Below are 17,125 nucleotides of genomic sequence, written 5' to 3'. Positions count from 1 at the left end.
GGTTTGCAGTGTCAGTTTACAGGTGCTTGGAGAGGGGGACTCCTCCATTGTTGGCCGGCACAAGTGGAGTTGTGCGTGCCCGGCTCCAGGAATCCTTTTCAAGTGCCATTCTCTTAGAAAATCCAACTCGGGCTCAGGATAAAAAAGGAAATTTGTACAAATCCGCCTCGCTGAAGTGCAAACAGGCTAGCAAATACTTGTGACAGATTGGTGCTGCAAGCCGGCCTTCATCCCATATACCGTAGGCTCTTCTCCGAACGGTTTGCCACAGGCTTTCACCTGCGTGTCTCAGGCACTGGTTATGCTGCTCAAAATCAAGAATGAATCTTGCTGTCAGATTGTGCGGTTCTGAGCTAAAAGCAAAGAGAACAGAAATGAGTCTCGGGAGGAGTCCAGGAAGGCTGAGTGGTGTCTAAAGCAGGTGGTGGGCATTGCTGTCTCTGTGGCTCTACCTGCGCGTTTACACAGGGAAGGCAAGGGAAGGAGGCTGGTGCTGAGACGAAAATGGGAGATAGCTGCCAAACTTGATGCTTTAGTGGGGATTTGGACAAAGTTTTCGTGGCAGTCTCTCATCCTCTGATGGTGCCGTGGGACCTGATCCTCCCTTTCCTGTGTTGCTTTTACTCTCACGAGTGGAGTTACTCACTGGCATGAATGAGATGAGAAATGCATCCTTTTTCTGAGGAGGCTTTGTATGGTTTGAGGTGTTTTCTGTTTTTCCTTTCCTCTTGTGATTGACCACACCACAAAGCATTACTCGACCGTTGCCAGCTCCCAGGTTGGAGCCAGGCTGGGCAGCAGGAAGCCAGGCTCTCCCTAGGCAGCGTGAGGCTGCGGAATGGCTGGTGGCCACGAAGACCAGACAGGTCAGGGCACCCGCGAGGCTCCAGAGCTGAAGAGGTGGGTCTTTCCTTACAGCTGATGGCTGTATTTCAGGCAGATGTTCCAGTGAAACAGTGACTGGATGCCATCCTCCCCATCCTGCACGACAAAGCTGTAAAAAGGGGATCGCCTGGATGTCAGCATGTGGAGCACCTCCTTGCTGGAGTACCAACCCCTGCCCACCATGGGAAAGGGGTTGGTTTTTGGTAGGGGTCCCCAGGTCCACGTGGACTTCTGCAACCATGATGAGGCTGTCCCACCCCTCATGACTGTCTTTGCTGACCTCCTGTCCTCTTAACAGCATGCTGTCAGAAGCTCTGGCTGATTCCTTGCGTCGGTGTGATGGCTCAGCCACTGTTGGAATCCAAGAGAGTTCATACAGACTTAGTACGACATTAAAGATGACCTGCAGGGGAAAAACATTGGACTCCTGGCCTGTTTGCTTGTTTGTGGTGCACAAAGGAGTGGATGGCTTGAGCTCCGTCTGGGACAATGGCTATAGTGACCATTTCCAGTCTTTCCAGACTCGTGTCCCCCTTTTAAACTAATCGTTATTATTGCTAGTAATCTGTTGGTCATGGTTTAAATTCATTAACAGGCCACCAAATTATGCGGTTCCAAATACTAAACAACAATTAGAAAGACAAAAAAAAAAATCAGGAATGATATCTACAGCTCAGACAAAATAAACAGCTGGAACCTTACTGTCTTGAAAATATGATCAGGAATAATCATAAGTTGCAATAAATCCTGTCTGATCACGGCCGCAAAAACTTTCTTTATTATATAAATGCCTAGGAAGATAAAGATTATAAGGTGAGTAGAAATTTTGAGACAGCCTTTTAATTGCCAGTGAATATTTGCTTCTTGTAACGTTCAGTACTTCACTTGCTGTAAAACTGTGTAGCCACCTTACAGCAAATAACTAAGGATATCCCAGCCGATCTAAAATGGCACGTAGGCAGCGCCGTTAGGCAGAGGGTTACTAAAGCTAAGTATTTTCTGTCAGCGGTTCACTGAGCCTTTGCGAGGTGAGTTTCTGCAAGGCTGCCCCGTGGCACTGGTGTTCTTTTCAGGTTTATTTGAAAGCCTCCATCATGGTCAAGGACTGCGTAACAGCAACAGCTATTGTGTTCCTGATTGACCGGTTCCTGTATTGGATTGATGCCTCCAGCAAACTTCTTCAGATTGCCAAGGGTCTGCACAGGCTGCAGCCCACCACGCCGATCAGTCCTCAGGTGCTCATCCGCCAGGCTCGCCTCTCTGTCAACACAGGTACCGCTTTATTTTCTCAGCTCAAACCCAATTATGAACTACTTGACTTTGAAGAAGACACTTTGTCCCTTGTTGGGGATGACATGCTGACGGCCCCGGTGCCATCTTTTCAAACGCACAGCCCACTCCCAGCCCCCTTGAGCCCTCCCAGCTCCTCTCACTAGCACAAAGGGGCTGCTATAAAGGGTTTCAGAGCCAAAAGCAGGAGAGAAAATTGTGAAAGGGTGTGGAAAATACTAATTGGAGCTTTTGTTCCTTAACAAATCTTCCCTGCTGGTTTCAAACAGGGATATCTGAATTGCTATACTTCTGACCAAGGGCCTTTAAAAAGTAAATTAGAATCCTGGCATTTTCTCTGCACTGTCCCAGCTGCTTTTTTTTTTTTTTTGTTCAGTGGGACCACTTGACTATGCAAGCAATGCAGCTTACAATCCCTCAAGGATAAACTGATTAAAAAAAAATAAATTCCATCATTCCTATAACATGGGCAACACCGGAAGGATTTTTAATGCATCTTCCCACTGTCCCATTGGGGAGAAAAAAACAAAGCCAGGCAAACGTGTTCTGAAAAACCCAATTGAGGAATATCTTATTTGCAGAGAAGAGAACTGTAAGTTCCCTGCATAGCCATTTTTATTTGTGGCTGTGGACTTCTCATGCTCCCCTTGCCGTGGTGTCTGGGTACTGGCACACTCCAACTGATGGGCTAGTTCAGCCAACACTTAGACTGCTTCACTGGCTGGAGCAGCCTTCTTGAATTCAGCCGGACAATTGAGACACAAAGCAAGGTTCAGCATGAATCAAGCTGATTGAATTAGACCTAAGGTGTCTCCTGCAGCCCCTCGAGCCTGCCACGGGTGACTCCAGCCATGTGACAAAACCTCTGAGCCATGTGAAGGGGCTGAAAGGCAGAATCCCCATTTTGTATTGCATGCTGCATCCTTTCTATATGTTTTTGGCTATATGTTCTGTGCTTAAGATGGTTCTTTAAGTAGAGAGTGACAGGGAGGCAGTGTAGAATCATAAAATCATTTGGGCTAGCAGGTACCTTTAGAGGTCATCTAGTCCAACCCCCCTGCAGTGAGCAGGGACATCTCCAACTAGATAAGGTTGCTCAGAGCCCCGTCCAGCCTGACCTTGAATGCCTCCAGGGATGGGGCTTCCACCACCTCTCTGGGCAACCTGTGCCAGTGCTTCACCACCCTCATTGTAAAAAATTTTTTCCTTACGTCAAGTCTAAATCTACCCTCTTTTAGTTTAAAACCATTACCCCTTGTTCTGTCACAGCAGACCCTGCTAAGAAGTCTGTCCCCATCTCTCATGTAGGCCCCCTTCAGGTATTGGAAGGCCGCAATGAGGTTCTGAAGCAAATGGCTGTCTAGAACCAGTTGCCTCATCAGCGTTTTCTGCAATATTTGTTGTATATATGAAATATCGTCTGTCAAAGAGACTCCTGAGCGTGAGGTAGCATCTGCAGCACATAGTTAGTTGGAAAGTTTAGTCTAAGTGTGGGCACACTGACAGTGCTGGGAAGAAGAGTACAATTTGCAGGGGCTTTCACTGATGAACACTTTTGTTCACTTCATGCCACATGATACATTTTTATATTCATTTTCTACCTTTTTAAAACTTTTTAATCAGGTAAACTTTTGAAAGCTGAATATATCCTAAGCAGTCTTATTAATGACAATGGAGCAACAGGTACGTATTTCTTTTCCAATTTCATAGTTGCTATTTTGGTGGATTTTTGGTACTAATTTTAACGGTCACACAAGCTTCAAATACAGCCAACCTGACCTCAGTAATGACTCCTTACCTCACGTTCCTCTTTTCTTCACCATTCTTTGCTAAAATATGGAAACTGCAACTTTGTTTGATGAAATTTCCATCATTCATCCTTGTGTGTCTTCTCTTGGGTGGGAAATATTCTGGTTTGACAGCCTTCCTACTAATTTCTCTGCCCAGAGAATTTTAAAATGTGGACCAGTTTCAAGCAATTGACTGATCCAGAAAACTAACTCCCTTCCCCCTAAAAGGTCCAGATTGTTAGAGTAATGCTTATCCTCCAAATTCACACTGATCCTACAAACTAAATGAATACTTTATTCTAGACGTGTAGCAGGCTGCAGTGCAATTATTTAGTATCTTTTGGGGTTAAGAAAAAAGGAGAGTGGATCCTGGTTCTTACAGCACTTTATTGCTGGATAGACGTGCAAAACTGTAAAAATGGGTCCATTCCTTAATGCATAATGATGTTTGTAGAAATTACTTTTTTTTTTTCTTTCTATCAAATGACTATACTGCTGGTCTTGAGGCTTGTTTCAGCTCTGGAGGCATGTGTGGTATTTCTAATGGTAAGAATACATTGATTTTGATAGACATCTATAATAATTATTTAGTTATGTTTTTGAGACAATGTATTTTAGGGTTTTATATCTGTTCTCCATTTTCTTAGCCTTTAGGGTTTATTTAGTCAAAACATTCAGGTTTCTCTACAACCATGAAGCTTCGAAAATTTAAGCAGCCCATTATGGGTTTTGTTGTTTTGTTTCTCATGTGAAACTGAGATTCTCCTACAAGAGGGGCCTTCGTGCAAGAGGGCTTTAAACAAAATACCCACTATCACTATAAAGTATAGAACTGGCTATGCAAAACACTGCATTTCAGCTCTCTTGGGATTATGCTTTTCTTTTAAGATTATTTTCATAATATTCAGTGATAATACTTGCTTGTTTAACATTGAAGATGTGTTGTTGAACAGATGCTTCATGCTGAGAATTGCAGTGAAATGTTCATAATACGTAGGAAAGCTTAGTGATTTTATTGCATATTCTATTCTGAAATCCCAATATAGATTTGATAACAAATGACTTTGTGTAAGTAATCATACTGTGTTAACATGAAAACTTTTGCTTTAGTCCTCATGAGATACTGATATCTGAAAAGAAGACATGTTTTGCCAATGGTTAAAAGTATTTTGCTCTGCTGTATATACTGGTGACAAGAAAGATATCCCATATTAATCATTTTGGCTGGTTTTTAATGTGACTCTGTACAATGTCTATATACAATGACTTTTTGTTACTTCACAGAAGAGAGATACCTTTCACTTTTTAGATTGTTTTTGTGCTCTATATAGCTGTCATTCAAGCTACATACCCATATAGCTGTCTACTTACATTCCTTAACACACTATCTCTTTGTCATCTACCTGACTGTAAGTCCTGACTCAAACCAGCTGAATTCAATGGGGAGAATCCTGGCAGTTTACTGGGATTTAGGTTGCCCTCAGAGGCTTAAAATGACAGCACCATTTTTCATTCTCTACTGAGTTTTTCCACTCTTTCTGCAGGTACGTGGCGATACGCTAAGGAAAGTGATAGGGTTCTCGTTCAGTCAGTCTGCTTACAAATCAGAGGACAGATTCTGCAAAAGCTTGGTAAGGCTTTGTTCTATAAACGTGTGCCCAAGGTTTTCCCCTGTTTTTTTTTTCTTTGCAGGCAAGCTTTAAAGTGGTACATTTGGCATATGTCAGGGTTTTAGCTTCTGTAGAACACCTGCCTGATGCCCATAACACAGCCACAGAAGATGAGTTGTAGACCCGTCTGTTTGCAGCAAGGACCTAGAGCCATGTACCAAGCAAACACATTTTAGAAATTATCATTTTATTTTAATCTTACCAGAAGTCGAGGGGCATTCTGAAATGCTGTTCCCTTTTTTCCCTGTGCTAATGCTTTTCCCAAATTTGCTGTTCCCAAAAGCATGCAGTAGTTTATCACAGGTATTATCACAGCAATTTGCTCCCTCAAGACAAGAAAATCCCTAGTTTTCAGTGTGATGGGCTTCTGTATTCAGGGCTTGGTACTTGAGGCCAACAGCCTTAATGTTACGTTTTTGATGTGAGCTTTCATCTGCCATGACTGTTGAGCTGAAGTCTTTTATGAGCATAAAATGTGTGTTTATGCACAACCAAAAGCTAAAGGAAATTAATAAATACTCGGTGTCACCAAAGCAAAAAATGCCATGGTATGGTTTTATACTGTTTTGAGGGCTCCTGACTCAAGGAGGTATAAAATAAACTATTGAAAGTCATCTGTAGCAGTAATCTGCTTAGTGACTATTTTTATTATTTGTTTCAGGGATGTGGTATGAGGCAGCAGAGTTGATTTGGGCTTCAGTTGTGGGATATTTCAAACTTCCTCAACCAGATAAAAAGGTAGTATTTCCTTTTCACTCTGGATATCCTTGCCAACCTAATAATCATTCCGGATTAGCTTTTGTTTACTTCAGAAAAGTCTTTTAGCAATAATGTTTCAATTACACACCTCAGATAAGGTTAACATGCAGGACAAATATTCTAGCCAAAGTCTGTATTGCACATTGTTTCCGCATGCATACACAGACTTATGGACACCTTTTTTCCTGCAGGGGAATGAAAGTAATAGTTTTCGTTAAGGAGAATCATCTGAAGTGAACCATCACCTAGGATGTCACAGGTGCCTCTGACAAGGACAGACTAATCCCAGAATGCAGCTATAGATTTTATTTATTTGTCAGGACTAAGGCTAATTTTTTTTTTCCTAGTAACCAAGCGTGTCTATTTGCTGAGCTGCACTACACGGTCTGTTGTGGGTGATGGATGTTCCCTGGCACTGCAGTACCTGAACACCTTGCAACAGCTACCATATCCATCTTAACACCTTTGTGAGGCTTGGCTGCACTAATCTTCCCACTGTAGATGAAGCGACAGTCACACCATGTGTCCGTAGCTAAACAGGAATGTGAACCTAAGTCTTGCAAGTCCTAGGGTGATGCTTTAAGAAGTATTGTAATTGTACCCAGCATGAGATAGACCACAAAACCAGACCTTGTTTCCTCTCCTCTGCCATTCCTTAAAGCTTGACCCCAAGCTCGGAACATTTTTATGGGAGCAAAGATACATACTGAATTTTGTGGAAAGCATACAGATACTTCCTGGCATTCTTAACTGTTCAGCTGGGCAGACCCTTAGCTAGCACATATAGATCAAATCTTCCAGACAGAAGCAATTAGAAAGTTCATAGATCTATATCTTTCACGTTCATGTCTTATTTTTTAATTGGTTCTGTAGAACCAATTACAAATTACCAAAAATACCCCAACTATATCAACATCAAGAACTCTTGACTTTTGTCCAACTCTGTTTGTTTGTTTTTTGAACAGTGCAATAAGCTATGAAAGTGTGTTAAAAAAGATGCTTGTTTTCTCAGGCTATGTGTGATGAGCATTGGTTACTTCTACCATCTCTCTAGACATCTTCACCCTGGATTTTTTAGAAAGACTGGGATCAACTGGCAAGTTCTTAAACATAATTTTTGGCTTTCTGTGATGGTTTCTGAAAAACAATGGTAAAACAGATGGAGTCTTTTTTCAGATATCATTAACCAAGTGCTTAATGCAGCTTTTGGTGGTATCACGAGACTTCACTTTCATTGTCACAAGCAGCACCTTGGGAAAATGCAATGCTAGGGAAAATGCAATGCTGTTTAAGTTGAAACCTAGAGCTAGTGGTAATAGGGGTAGCTGCCACTCATGGAAACATACATATCCACCAGGCTACCCTTTCTGCAAGTTGAAATTAATAAAACCCTACCAAGATGACGTCTCTGAATTTCTTAGCAGTGCTTCTCTTTGCATCTTCTTTGTTTGGTTTGGGTTTTTTTCTGGTATGTTCTGCACAGAACCTACTTTATTGTGAGCAGCAAAATTCAAAATACAAGGGGAAAAACACTATGATAATTTTCCATTTCTCTTTCAGGGAATTGCTACTTCCTTGGGTATTATGGCAGACATCTTTGCTTCCATGAATGAGAAGGATTATGTACGTTTTAAAAGCAATGCTGAGATTGACCTGGTAGGACTTGATTTGTTATTTGTGTGTGTGGATTCTTCAGATGGACTGTATGTTGTTATCCCAAATTCACCCACACTTTGCTCTTCCTCCAGTTCCTCTCCTTTGCTGAGAGGGCTGAAGAAACTTCCATTGGTCCTGGTGAAAAAGTTCATTAGCACCTAGGTGGAAGAATGCCTTGCTTCAGGAAACAGAAAACGTTAAGAGTATTTACAGAGTGTCTGTGTAATATATAGAATATTTATAGAGTCAAAAAGTGATGCATCGATGGTAAACCTGAGCAAAAAGGTTCCTGTGGAAACAGACCTGGCTGTTCTTGTTTAAGATATCATGTCCCGCTCTATCAATACTCAAAGGTCTCAGAGAGCTCAGGAAACCAACAACAGACAAGAAACAAATCCCAAGCTGCCTTACTTCATTCAAAACAGAGTTGCTTACCAGGTAGGCCCATCTCTTTGAAAAGAAAGCCTTTGAGATGAGGTTTTCCCTCTTGTTTTTTTCATTTCACTAGAGCCTTCTCCGAGAGTTCAGTCATCGCTTCTTATCAGCTGCTGAGGCCTGCAAACTAGCGGCAGCCTACAGCCAGTACACCCCGCTGTTTGTCCTCACAGCCGTGGTAAGTATAGGTCTTCATTCTGAAAGTCTTATTTGTGTAAGAGAAGAGTCCAAGCAATTAAATTTGGCTCTAATCCAGCTTTCAAACATTGCATCATACAGGGTATTGTGTCTGTGTTGTGGGTATGATGCAATATGTTGCTCTGAACTCCGATCAGAAGCTAAGCAGATGGGCAGAAAGCAGTATCTGTCCACAGAGCGAGGATGGGCTTTCAAGCCCATCTGGGAATGCTGCTTCTCCTGTAACTACAGCTATATTTCAAAGGAAAAAGACCAAGATTGTTTTCTCCGGGAAACACAGCAGCAGGCAGTTAGAGCCGATGTTTGCTTCAAATTGTGTAAGGGAAAGAAACATGTTTTCTCCTCCCTTTGTCTCTGACAGAGGTCCAGGTTTTTAATTCCTTCATTCCTCTTTCGTCCCCTCCCAGAACATCCGTGGGGTGTGTTTGCTGTCTTACAGTCACTCCAAGGACTGTCCCCCAGAAAAGAGAAAGTTCTACTTGTCCGAAGCCAAAGAATCCTTTGAGATCGGCCTCCTCACCAAGAACGATAAGAGTCCCGTCACCAGCAAGCAGGAGCTCCATAGTTTTATTAAAGCTGCTTTCTGCCTCACAACCGTGCATCGATGGCTCTATGGGGAGAGTGAGAAGCTCCGTGAGGTGAGTCGGCTGTGTAAAGATGCCGTGGGAAAACTGGACTCATACAGCATGTCATTTACAGGAGAGGAAGAGAAAGGAATGCTTGCCAAAGAGATCATGTCTCTGATCACATCTGTGAAGAAGCACCTGCAAGTGGAAAGCTTCCCTAATTCTGATGCCAGGTCTTACGTTCCAGACAGTTATAAAGGCACAGTGCAAAAACCTATCCTGCAAGGGGAAGCCAACTTTGACAAAATCCTTGCCATGCATTCTCAGCACCACCTGTCATTGTGTGAAGTATTTGAAAATACTTGCAGGATTCATAAAGCCACACCAGGAGAAACCCAAGTGGGAGCTTGTATCACAACCTTAAGAACAGAAACTAAAAACATAGACACTGTGTGTACTACGGAAGAAATAGTGTACCAGAGGAAAGGCGCTGTCAAAATGCTGAATTCACCAACAGCAGGAAGTAGCTCAGAGAGACTCGGTGGCCGGAGAAATAAATCCGTTGGTTCTGATGTGATGAAAACTTCCTTCGATGAAAAGGTTGATCCATTAGAAATAGAAATAGAAATAAATGGTGAAAACAGTGTTTTCAGCAGACGGCAAAACAGGAGTCAAACCACGACTTCAGAGAGATCTTGGTGCAAGCTGTCAAACTCAAGTTACTCTTCCAGCTGGGAGGAACTAAACTGTAATAGCAGCAAAGAGTCTCCCAGAGAAGGGCAGCAGCTGGAAAAGGGCTCAGTGGAGGAGCAATGTTGCACAACAGAATCTGACGAAAACGGTCAACCTGCATCCTTGCGCTCATTGCCTCCCAGAGCCTGGCACCCTTCTCCTCGAGAGCTTCTACACAGCTGTGTGGGATCCTCTCAGCCTTCCTTCGAGGCAGATACACCTCTGACTGGGAGGCTGGTAGAGAAGGCTTCTCTTTGCAGAGAAGAGCTGCCGGAGGGAAGACACAGTGGAAAGAGCTCTTCTGAAAAGAAAGCAGGGGGAGTGAAAAACGCGGTTCATTCCCTCTCCACCTCTTACTCTGTTCCTGCCAGGCCGGAGGAGGAGGAGGAGGAGGAGGAGAAGGAGAAGGCTTCCTCCCTGGGCTGCAGGACCAAGGACAGCGACAGGGAGGGCAGCAGCGGCAGCCCCGCATCCCGGCCCTGGAACCAGTTTGTGTGGGTCCACTCAGGAGGAGAAACTGGAGATAGCACAGAGGAGCCCTCATTTGAGGCACAGCCCCCCACAAACGGCGCTACTTCTGTACTATCAACGAGCATCGAGCCGAAAAGGGCCAGCGACTCCTCTGTGCGTGACTGGCTGAGGAAATCTGCCGTGGTGGGAAACAGATCTCTCAAAGTGCCTGAAGTTGACACCCAAGCAGAAACAATAGATGACGCTGAATTTGATTTCATCAGTATTGGAGACTTAGTAAACAATTATCCTACAGCACCCGTTCCAAAGCATCAATCAACTCCTGGTGCACCAGCAGCTTTGCCCTTTTTTGAGATCCATAACCGAGCACTTTGCCTGTGCCACTACTGAAGAAGATGAAGAAAAGTCTCAGGACATGGTGAGCAGCAAGAGACAATCCAGTTCATCTCTGAGTTCATGGTACAAATCAGCACAGATGCCCAGGAGTTCCCCTGAAAGTCCATTTCCGAACCCAGGGGGAAGTGGTTTTGTCTTCATGCCTGGGAGAACGAAGGAAGAAGTCCTTGATGCTCGATTTCTGAGGGATGATGATTACATGCAGCTTCTGGCAGGGGTAGAACATAAGTGGCTTGTCCAGAGACTGATGCCTGCTGGAACTTTTAAGACTAAACAGCTTCGTAAAGCATACTGTAAGTTTCCACACAGCGATGGGCATTTTCACTCAGCAACAGGTGCTCCCACAGAGAACAGTCTTGGCTCAGGCTTTTTAACACAATGTTTTAGTCATCATTTATTAGGACTTCATTTTTTTGTTGTTCTGTGAGTTTTTATATAAAGAATTTTAGCAATGGAAGAACACTCCCTTGAACAATTTCCTCCTATTCCTTCTTACCCATTTGCACGTCAGTCACAGCTTCATGGAAATGGGCTCCATCTCCATGCCCACTCAGCCCCTCCTGCTTCAGTCCTTCATGCAAGAGATAACAGGCTGCTTCAACTCCCTGTGCCAGTTCATCCAGCCCTTTCTACCCCATCACTTGAGTCTCTGCTTTTGTCGCCCATTTAGATTTCACATTTCATCCCTGCAAACTGTGTATTTAAGATAATGATTATTAAGTTAATCATAAATAACAGCCATACCTTAATATGCAGAGGCTTGATCAGTATTCTAAGAAGTACAGAAGCCAGGAGCAACACCACTATAGGCTGCCTCATTGAGCTCATTAAGTAAAACCCACTTGGGGCTCATCCCATCTTGCATGTCTCAAGCCTGTTTAGCAGTTTTTTGTCCTTAGTGTAAATTATCCAGCTCTGCACCTAGGTACCCCTTAGCATCTATTTTATAGCCCCTTACTTTGCTTTCAGAGAAGCCTGGATATCTTATCTCCTGGGTGCTGGTTACTTCATCCCTCAGCACAGACTTAGAGCAGTCCTGTGGAATTGTTCCATTCTACTTGTGGTGTTTTCTTTTTGTAGCTGCTCTTCTTTTAAAATACTCGAAGAAATCAGGGCTCTGGACAGGCCAAGAAACGGCTGTATTCATTGGGGACTACCTGAACGTGGCAAACGAAGGCAAACAGAGAAGGGCATTTTGGATCCACTTCCTGCACCAAGAAGAAATCCTGGGAAGGTATTGACCAAATGAATTTCTGAATCAGAATGTTTATCAATGCTGCTTCTGTGTAAATATGAATGAAAACTGTCTGGTGAGATTAGTCTTACACCTATGCTTCAGCTAGTCCAGTGCCTTGCCAGACAGTAGCTTTTATCAAGTATTTTCGGAAGACAGTACAAGTTTTTACTTGGACAACTACAGAAATCATAGTCCCAGTGGGAGAAGATTGTTTCTTTAGTCGGTTTCAACCTAGTTTACATTTGGTTACATTTTGGCTGATTTTCTGTAGCAAGTATGTTTTGTGGCTTTCCCAAATCTCTTGAGCATTTTGGCAATGTTTCCCATCACTCCATGTAACTCTCCACCTTTTAATTTCTGGGAAGAAAAAGCTACTTCACTGGTGTCTTCTAACAGCCGTGCTAGCGTTCATTTGCTCATGACAACTCTTAGGCCTGACTTCAGCTTTGTCTGTGCTGGGATAATCTCATGGGAGCTTAAACGTTGCTTCCTTTTTATTTGACCTCTAGCTTTGCGTTAGAGAATTAGCAATATAGCAATATATATATGTCTCTCATTACCTATAGGCAGAAAGGTGTTTCAGTTGCTTTTCTTCCGTTTTAGCAGCAGGTTTATGCAATGGGTGCATCTGCTCTGAAAGCAGGATTAAAATCACCTGTTTGCTTCATAAAGGCCTCTGCACCAGGAGAGCTCTGCTAAGTGCTAATTGCAGATTTCAGATTGTTATTAGAAGTAGCTTATGAATTATTATGGGTATTTTAAGTACCTCTGAGTCGGGTCTCCCTTCAGAGTCAGGAAGAGCTGACTTTAAACATTCTGGTGTTATGAAACCCTCATCCTGGCATTTGATTGATCAGTACAGCATTTTACGCCTGTAAGAGCTATAAAAGAAAAAACCCACAACTTTAATCACTGCCATTTTAAAAGCATCGCCAGCAGCTGGCTTTGCTTCTGAACAGCCAAGCTCTGCTTTGTAGTGATGTTTCTGTATCACAAGTAGGGCTTCCCAAGTGCAGTCTGCTGCGAATCTGGCTACACCAAGCACTTCTCTTTTTGTTCAGGTATGTTGGGAAAGAATATAAAGAAGAAAAAGGAATTCTTCATCATTTCAGTGACGTGGAACGGCAAATGACTGCCCAGTACTATGTGACGGAATTCAACAAAAGGCTGTATGAGCAAAAGGTCCCTACCCAAATCTTTTATATCCCCTCTGCAGTACTCCTGGTAAGAACTGTCTTCTAAGCAATACAAAGGAATTGATGGGAAGAATCTCTTAAGTCAATTTTGATTGTAAAATACTAGCAGTTAGGCCACCTCTAGATGACAGGCTGTCGTTCATGTGATCTTACCTGGTAGCTGCATTTGCTCATTTCAGGACAGAAGACACCTACCGGCAGAGCTACAAGTTCACGGGTGCACTGGCAGAAAAGATGCCATGTACTGTTAGAAGTCAGAAACTCACTTGTAAATGAAGCCCAGGAGCTGTTCTGGCAGACAAGTTGATTTGCTGCAGGGCAATTTTGAGGCCTTTTCTGCATGATGCTGAATTTCAGGAACACAGGGCTGGAAAGGCCCTCCTCATGACTCATCAGGTCCAGTGCCCTGATACCACAGGCAACCGCACTGCATAATCCGTTTTTGAACTCGTTAAGCTCTATCTTAAAAGCAGCTGTGTTGTGTTTTGTGTTTTAACCTTCGTTGCTTCCAATAAGAAATAATTCTAGAGCTGCTCTCTTGATGTCTGGAAACTTTCTGCTACTTTCTAACCTAAAATTAGTAATTTTATATTTATTGTCTTTCTCACAACTTCTTTGAGGCCTAGATTTAAGGAAGGGGCAGCAATAACATCCCCTCATAGCCTCTGTTCTTTAGGCTAGGGAACCCAAGCTTGTTTCTGTGTCACCTCAAGACACAGATCTCTCTTCCCCTTTTCATCCGTGAAGGCCTGAACCTGCTCTACTTTGAACTCCCATTTCTTAAAGATTGGTGATCAGAATTGTACAGTGTTCCCCTGAGACCCCTCCACGCCTTTTGCAGGGGCAATAGGAATCCTTACCCTTAGTGAGACCTGCATTTTTCATGGCCATATCATGCTGGCAGCTCAGTCATCCTTCAAATGGCTATCACAAAAAGCTCTTTTCCTCAATAACAACCCCTTCGCATAGAATAGGACACCTTTAAACCACGATCACCTTTAAACCACGGTTCAATTAACTTGTTGACACAACCTTGCCACTGATCCAATGCCTGCTCCTTCTCCGCTTGTCCCTGACAGTGCAACCAGTATCTGTCTGGCCCATATGTGTGGGCTGTACTCAGCGATGAGCAGGACATGCCTGTGCCTTCCTTGCAGCTGAGCGTACGTGGTCAGGTGAAGAAAGGCTGGTGGAATTGGCAGGGCAATGAGCTTCAGCAAGGTCACAGATCCATCAGCTGCCTCTCAATGAGAAGCATTGCTCTCCCTCCATCTCAGTGGTCCAGCCTCAGAGGTGGGCTCCTGAGAGCCACAAGAACCAAGTGGCTGAGAGCTGGCTGGGACGTCATTTGCAACAGCGTGACATCCACAGCCGCTTTTGGTCATGGGAGATGCTTGTTTGCCCACTCAGTTCCAAATGCGGAGTTTTGAGGAGGCTGCCTTAGACATGCCCTCAAGTCTTAACGCACGGATCATCCTGGCCTTATGTGTTTCAGGTAACTGTAGGCAGGACAGCTCTTGCTTCTACCCTCTTTCTTCTGCACAGTGGTTGTGAGGACAGCGCGCAAAGCCGTGAGACAAATGGGTCTGCTGTGCCAGCACCCAGCCTGACCGTTAGAGGCAGGAGCTGCATCTGGGTGACCTGGCACAGAGCTTAAAGCTGACATCCAGCCCCCAGCAGGAAAGTAAAGAATCTTTTCTTTATTCGTGTGCTTAACTGTCAATGTGACTTGTATTTCAAATACGGAGAGCTACCCTCTACGGTACAGAGCTGAATTCACTGTTTTGTTATGAGTAGGTATAGGATAGCATTCTCTGCGTATTGCTATTTCTGTTAGCCATTCTGGCGCTAGATCTGGCTCTATGCCACTCGCTAATAAGGCCTAATGAGAGTCTGGCATCAGTACTTGCAAGTCTCTGAACACAGAAATTACTAAAACAACCCTCAGAACCTCCCACTGGTTATTTACACACTGAAGAAGGACCAAGTACAGGTTTAGCCAAATCTTTCCAGCTTTCTAGCTTATTCTTTAGACGTAGTTTCCTGAAAGAAGTTTCTTGTTTGGTGGACAAACTAGGTAGAATTTGTAGAATTCATTCCTCGTGGAGTTTGGCCTGTCGGGCTGATTTTGTGTTGGATCATGTTTCACCCTTTGTTCTTGTTAAATGTGAGCTCCTCATCTAAACAGCCTGTGTTTTGAATCAGCAGTGGGTTAACATGGAGACTCTTTCCATCCATCTTACGATGGAAAGTTCCAGGAGGAAAAAACAAGACTTCTGTTAGAGGAGCTTTAGCATCCTTGTTTTCACATCTCTGCTTGCATGACTGTCATTAACCCTCTCTTTTCAGATACTGGAAGACAGAACTATAATAGGATGTGTGAGCGTGGAGCCCTACATCCTTGGGGAGTTTGTGAAGCTGTCCAATAACACGAAGGTAGTAAAGACTGAGTACAAAGCCACAGAGTACGGTCTGGCCTATGGCCATTTCTGCTATGAGTTCTCCAATGGAACAGACGTTGTTGTTGATCTGCAAGGTTTGTATTACAGTGAACTTCATTTCTTGTGGGTCCTCTCATGTTGCAGAGTATGCTGTATAAGGGACGTACTGTCCCTAAATGACATAAAGTGAGGGAGGTACGTGCAGGTACGTTCTTGCCTTGAGCAGTGCCCTTGTTGTCCACTACATCACAGCAGGAGTGCGTAAGCCACATGCTCCCAAGCATGCCACAGCTTCATGCCATGGAGTGGGCTGCATCCATTTAGACTAAAGCCCGTCTGCCGGGATGTGTCTTGTGGAACCACCTGCAGGAGAACCACTAAAAGAGGCAGTGGGTTTTGTCACGCTTCCTGCTTCCTAAAATGGGCAAGCCTAAAAAAAGGTCCCCTGTTCAGTTAATGGAGAAGTGAGCTCTTTGGTTAAGAGGCAAGGATAAAACCTTTCAGACTCAACCTTTAGCACGCAGGTATCTTTGGGATATTCATTTCATTAAATATTCATTATGTACCTCTTAGGGTTCTGCTTTGGCTGGCATAGGTGCAAACTGGGAATCACTGAAGTGACAGTAACAGAGCGTGGGCCGTGCCAAGCAGGCAGTCCTGAGTACGATAATACAAAGGCTGTGATGTTCGATACTGAGGTGTATCCTTTCTTCCACAGGTTGGGTGACAGGTAACGGGAAAGGCCTCATCTACCTCACAGACCCACAGATTCATTCTCTTAATAGCAAAGATGTTTCACACTCCAACTTCGGGAAGAAGGGAATCTATTACTTCTTTAATAATCAACACATGAAGTGCAATGAGATCTGTCGCTGCCTTTCCTTAACAAGACCCTCAGTAGAGCTGCCAGTGTAGACCCATAAGCTGGACAGTATTTTATCCCGCACACCTTCAGGAGCGTATTGTCTTTGTGAGAACAGAGCCACTGAGGCGATACTCGTGTGAGTCGGGTCAGTCATTACCTGCATGAGTTTGGCAAGTGCTGGTCTTTGCATCCGGGCTGGTGATACCATGTTACTATCTTGTGTACCATCTGAACCTCATGTTGGTGTAGCCATCTGTAAGAATTAACAGAAGAACATAAGAAGAGTAAGAAAATGGCCTCCCAAATTCATCTAGAGGTGTACAACAAGACTCTATACTAATCCATTCAGACCCAGCAAGGGCCATAGGCACCATCTGCTCTTTGGAAAGGAATATGAAATAGAGTGAGACGGAAGCAGGGAGCTGTATTTCAACCATCTGTAAAATTTCCAAAAACTTGTATAAATGCTTCAGGGAACAAATGGTAATGTTTTGGTTTGCTTAAAAATTAACAAAGTTTGTTTCAGAGGTGTGTGTGT

The 17,125-nt window shown here is 43.7% G+C and overlaps 1 protein-coding gene across 1 annotated transcript in view; it reads left to right on the top strand.

The window, feature by feature from the left end:
• ALPK1 (alpha-kinase 1) overlaps nt 1-16,637 on the top strand; it is a 29,511-nt gene extending 12,874 nt beyond the window's left edge. Inside the window, exons 4-15 of the mRNA XM_009702472.1 lie at nt 1,959-2,157; nt 3,799-3,858; nt 5,510-5,596; nt 6,297-6,373; nt 7,955-8,050; nt 8,559-8,663; nt 9,091-9,908; nt 10,807-11,141; nt 11,929-12,082; nt 13,147-13,309; nt 15,631-15,817; nt 16,441-16,637. Coding sequence (XP_009700774.1) covers nt 1,959-2,157; nt 3,799-3,858; nt 5,510-5,596; nt 6,297-6,373; nt 7,955-8,050; nt 8,559-8,663; nt 9,091-9,908; nt 10,807-11,141; nt 11,929-12,082; nt 13,147-13,309; nt 15,631-15,817; nt 16,441-16,637 — 2,478 coding nt within the window. The remainder of the gene's footprint in view (nt 1-1,958; nt 2,158-3,798; nt 3,859-5,509; nt 5,597-6,296; nt 6,374-7,954; nt 8,051-8,558; nt 8,664-9,090; nt 9,909-10,806; nt 11,142-11,928; nt 12,083-13,146; nt 13,310-15,630; nt 15,818-16,440) is intronic.
• The last annotated feature ends 488 nt before the right edge of the window (nt 16,638-17,125 follow it).

This window comes from Cariama cristata, unplaced genomic scaffold, assembly GCF_000690535.1.
Source record: "Cariama cristata isolate BGI_N322 unplaced genomic scaffold, ASM69053v1 scaffold13866, whole genome shotgun sequence".
NCBI classification, from domain to species: domain Eukaryota; kingdom Metazoa; phylum Chordata; class Aves; order Cariamiformes; family Cariamidae; genus Cariama; species Cariama cristata.
This window is presented reverse-complemented; position numbering and strand designations above follow the sequence as displayed.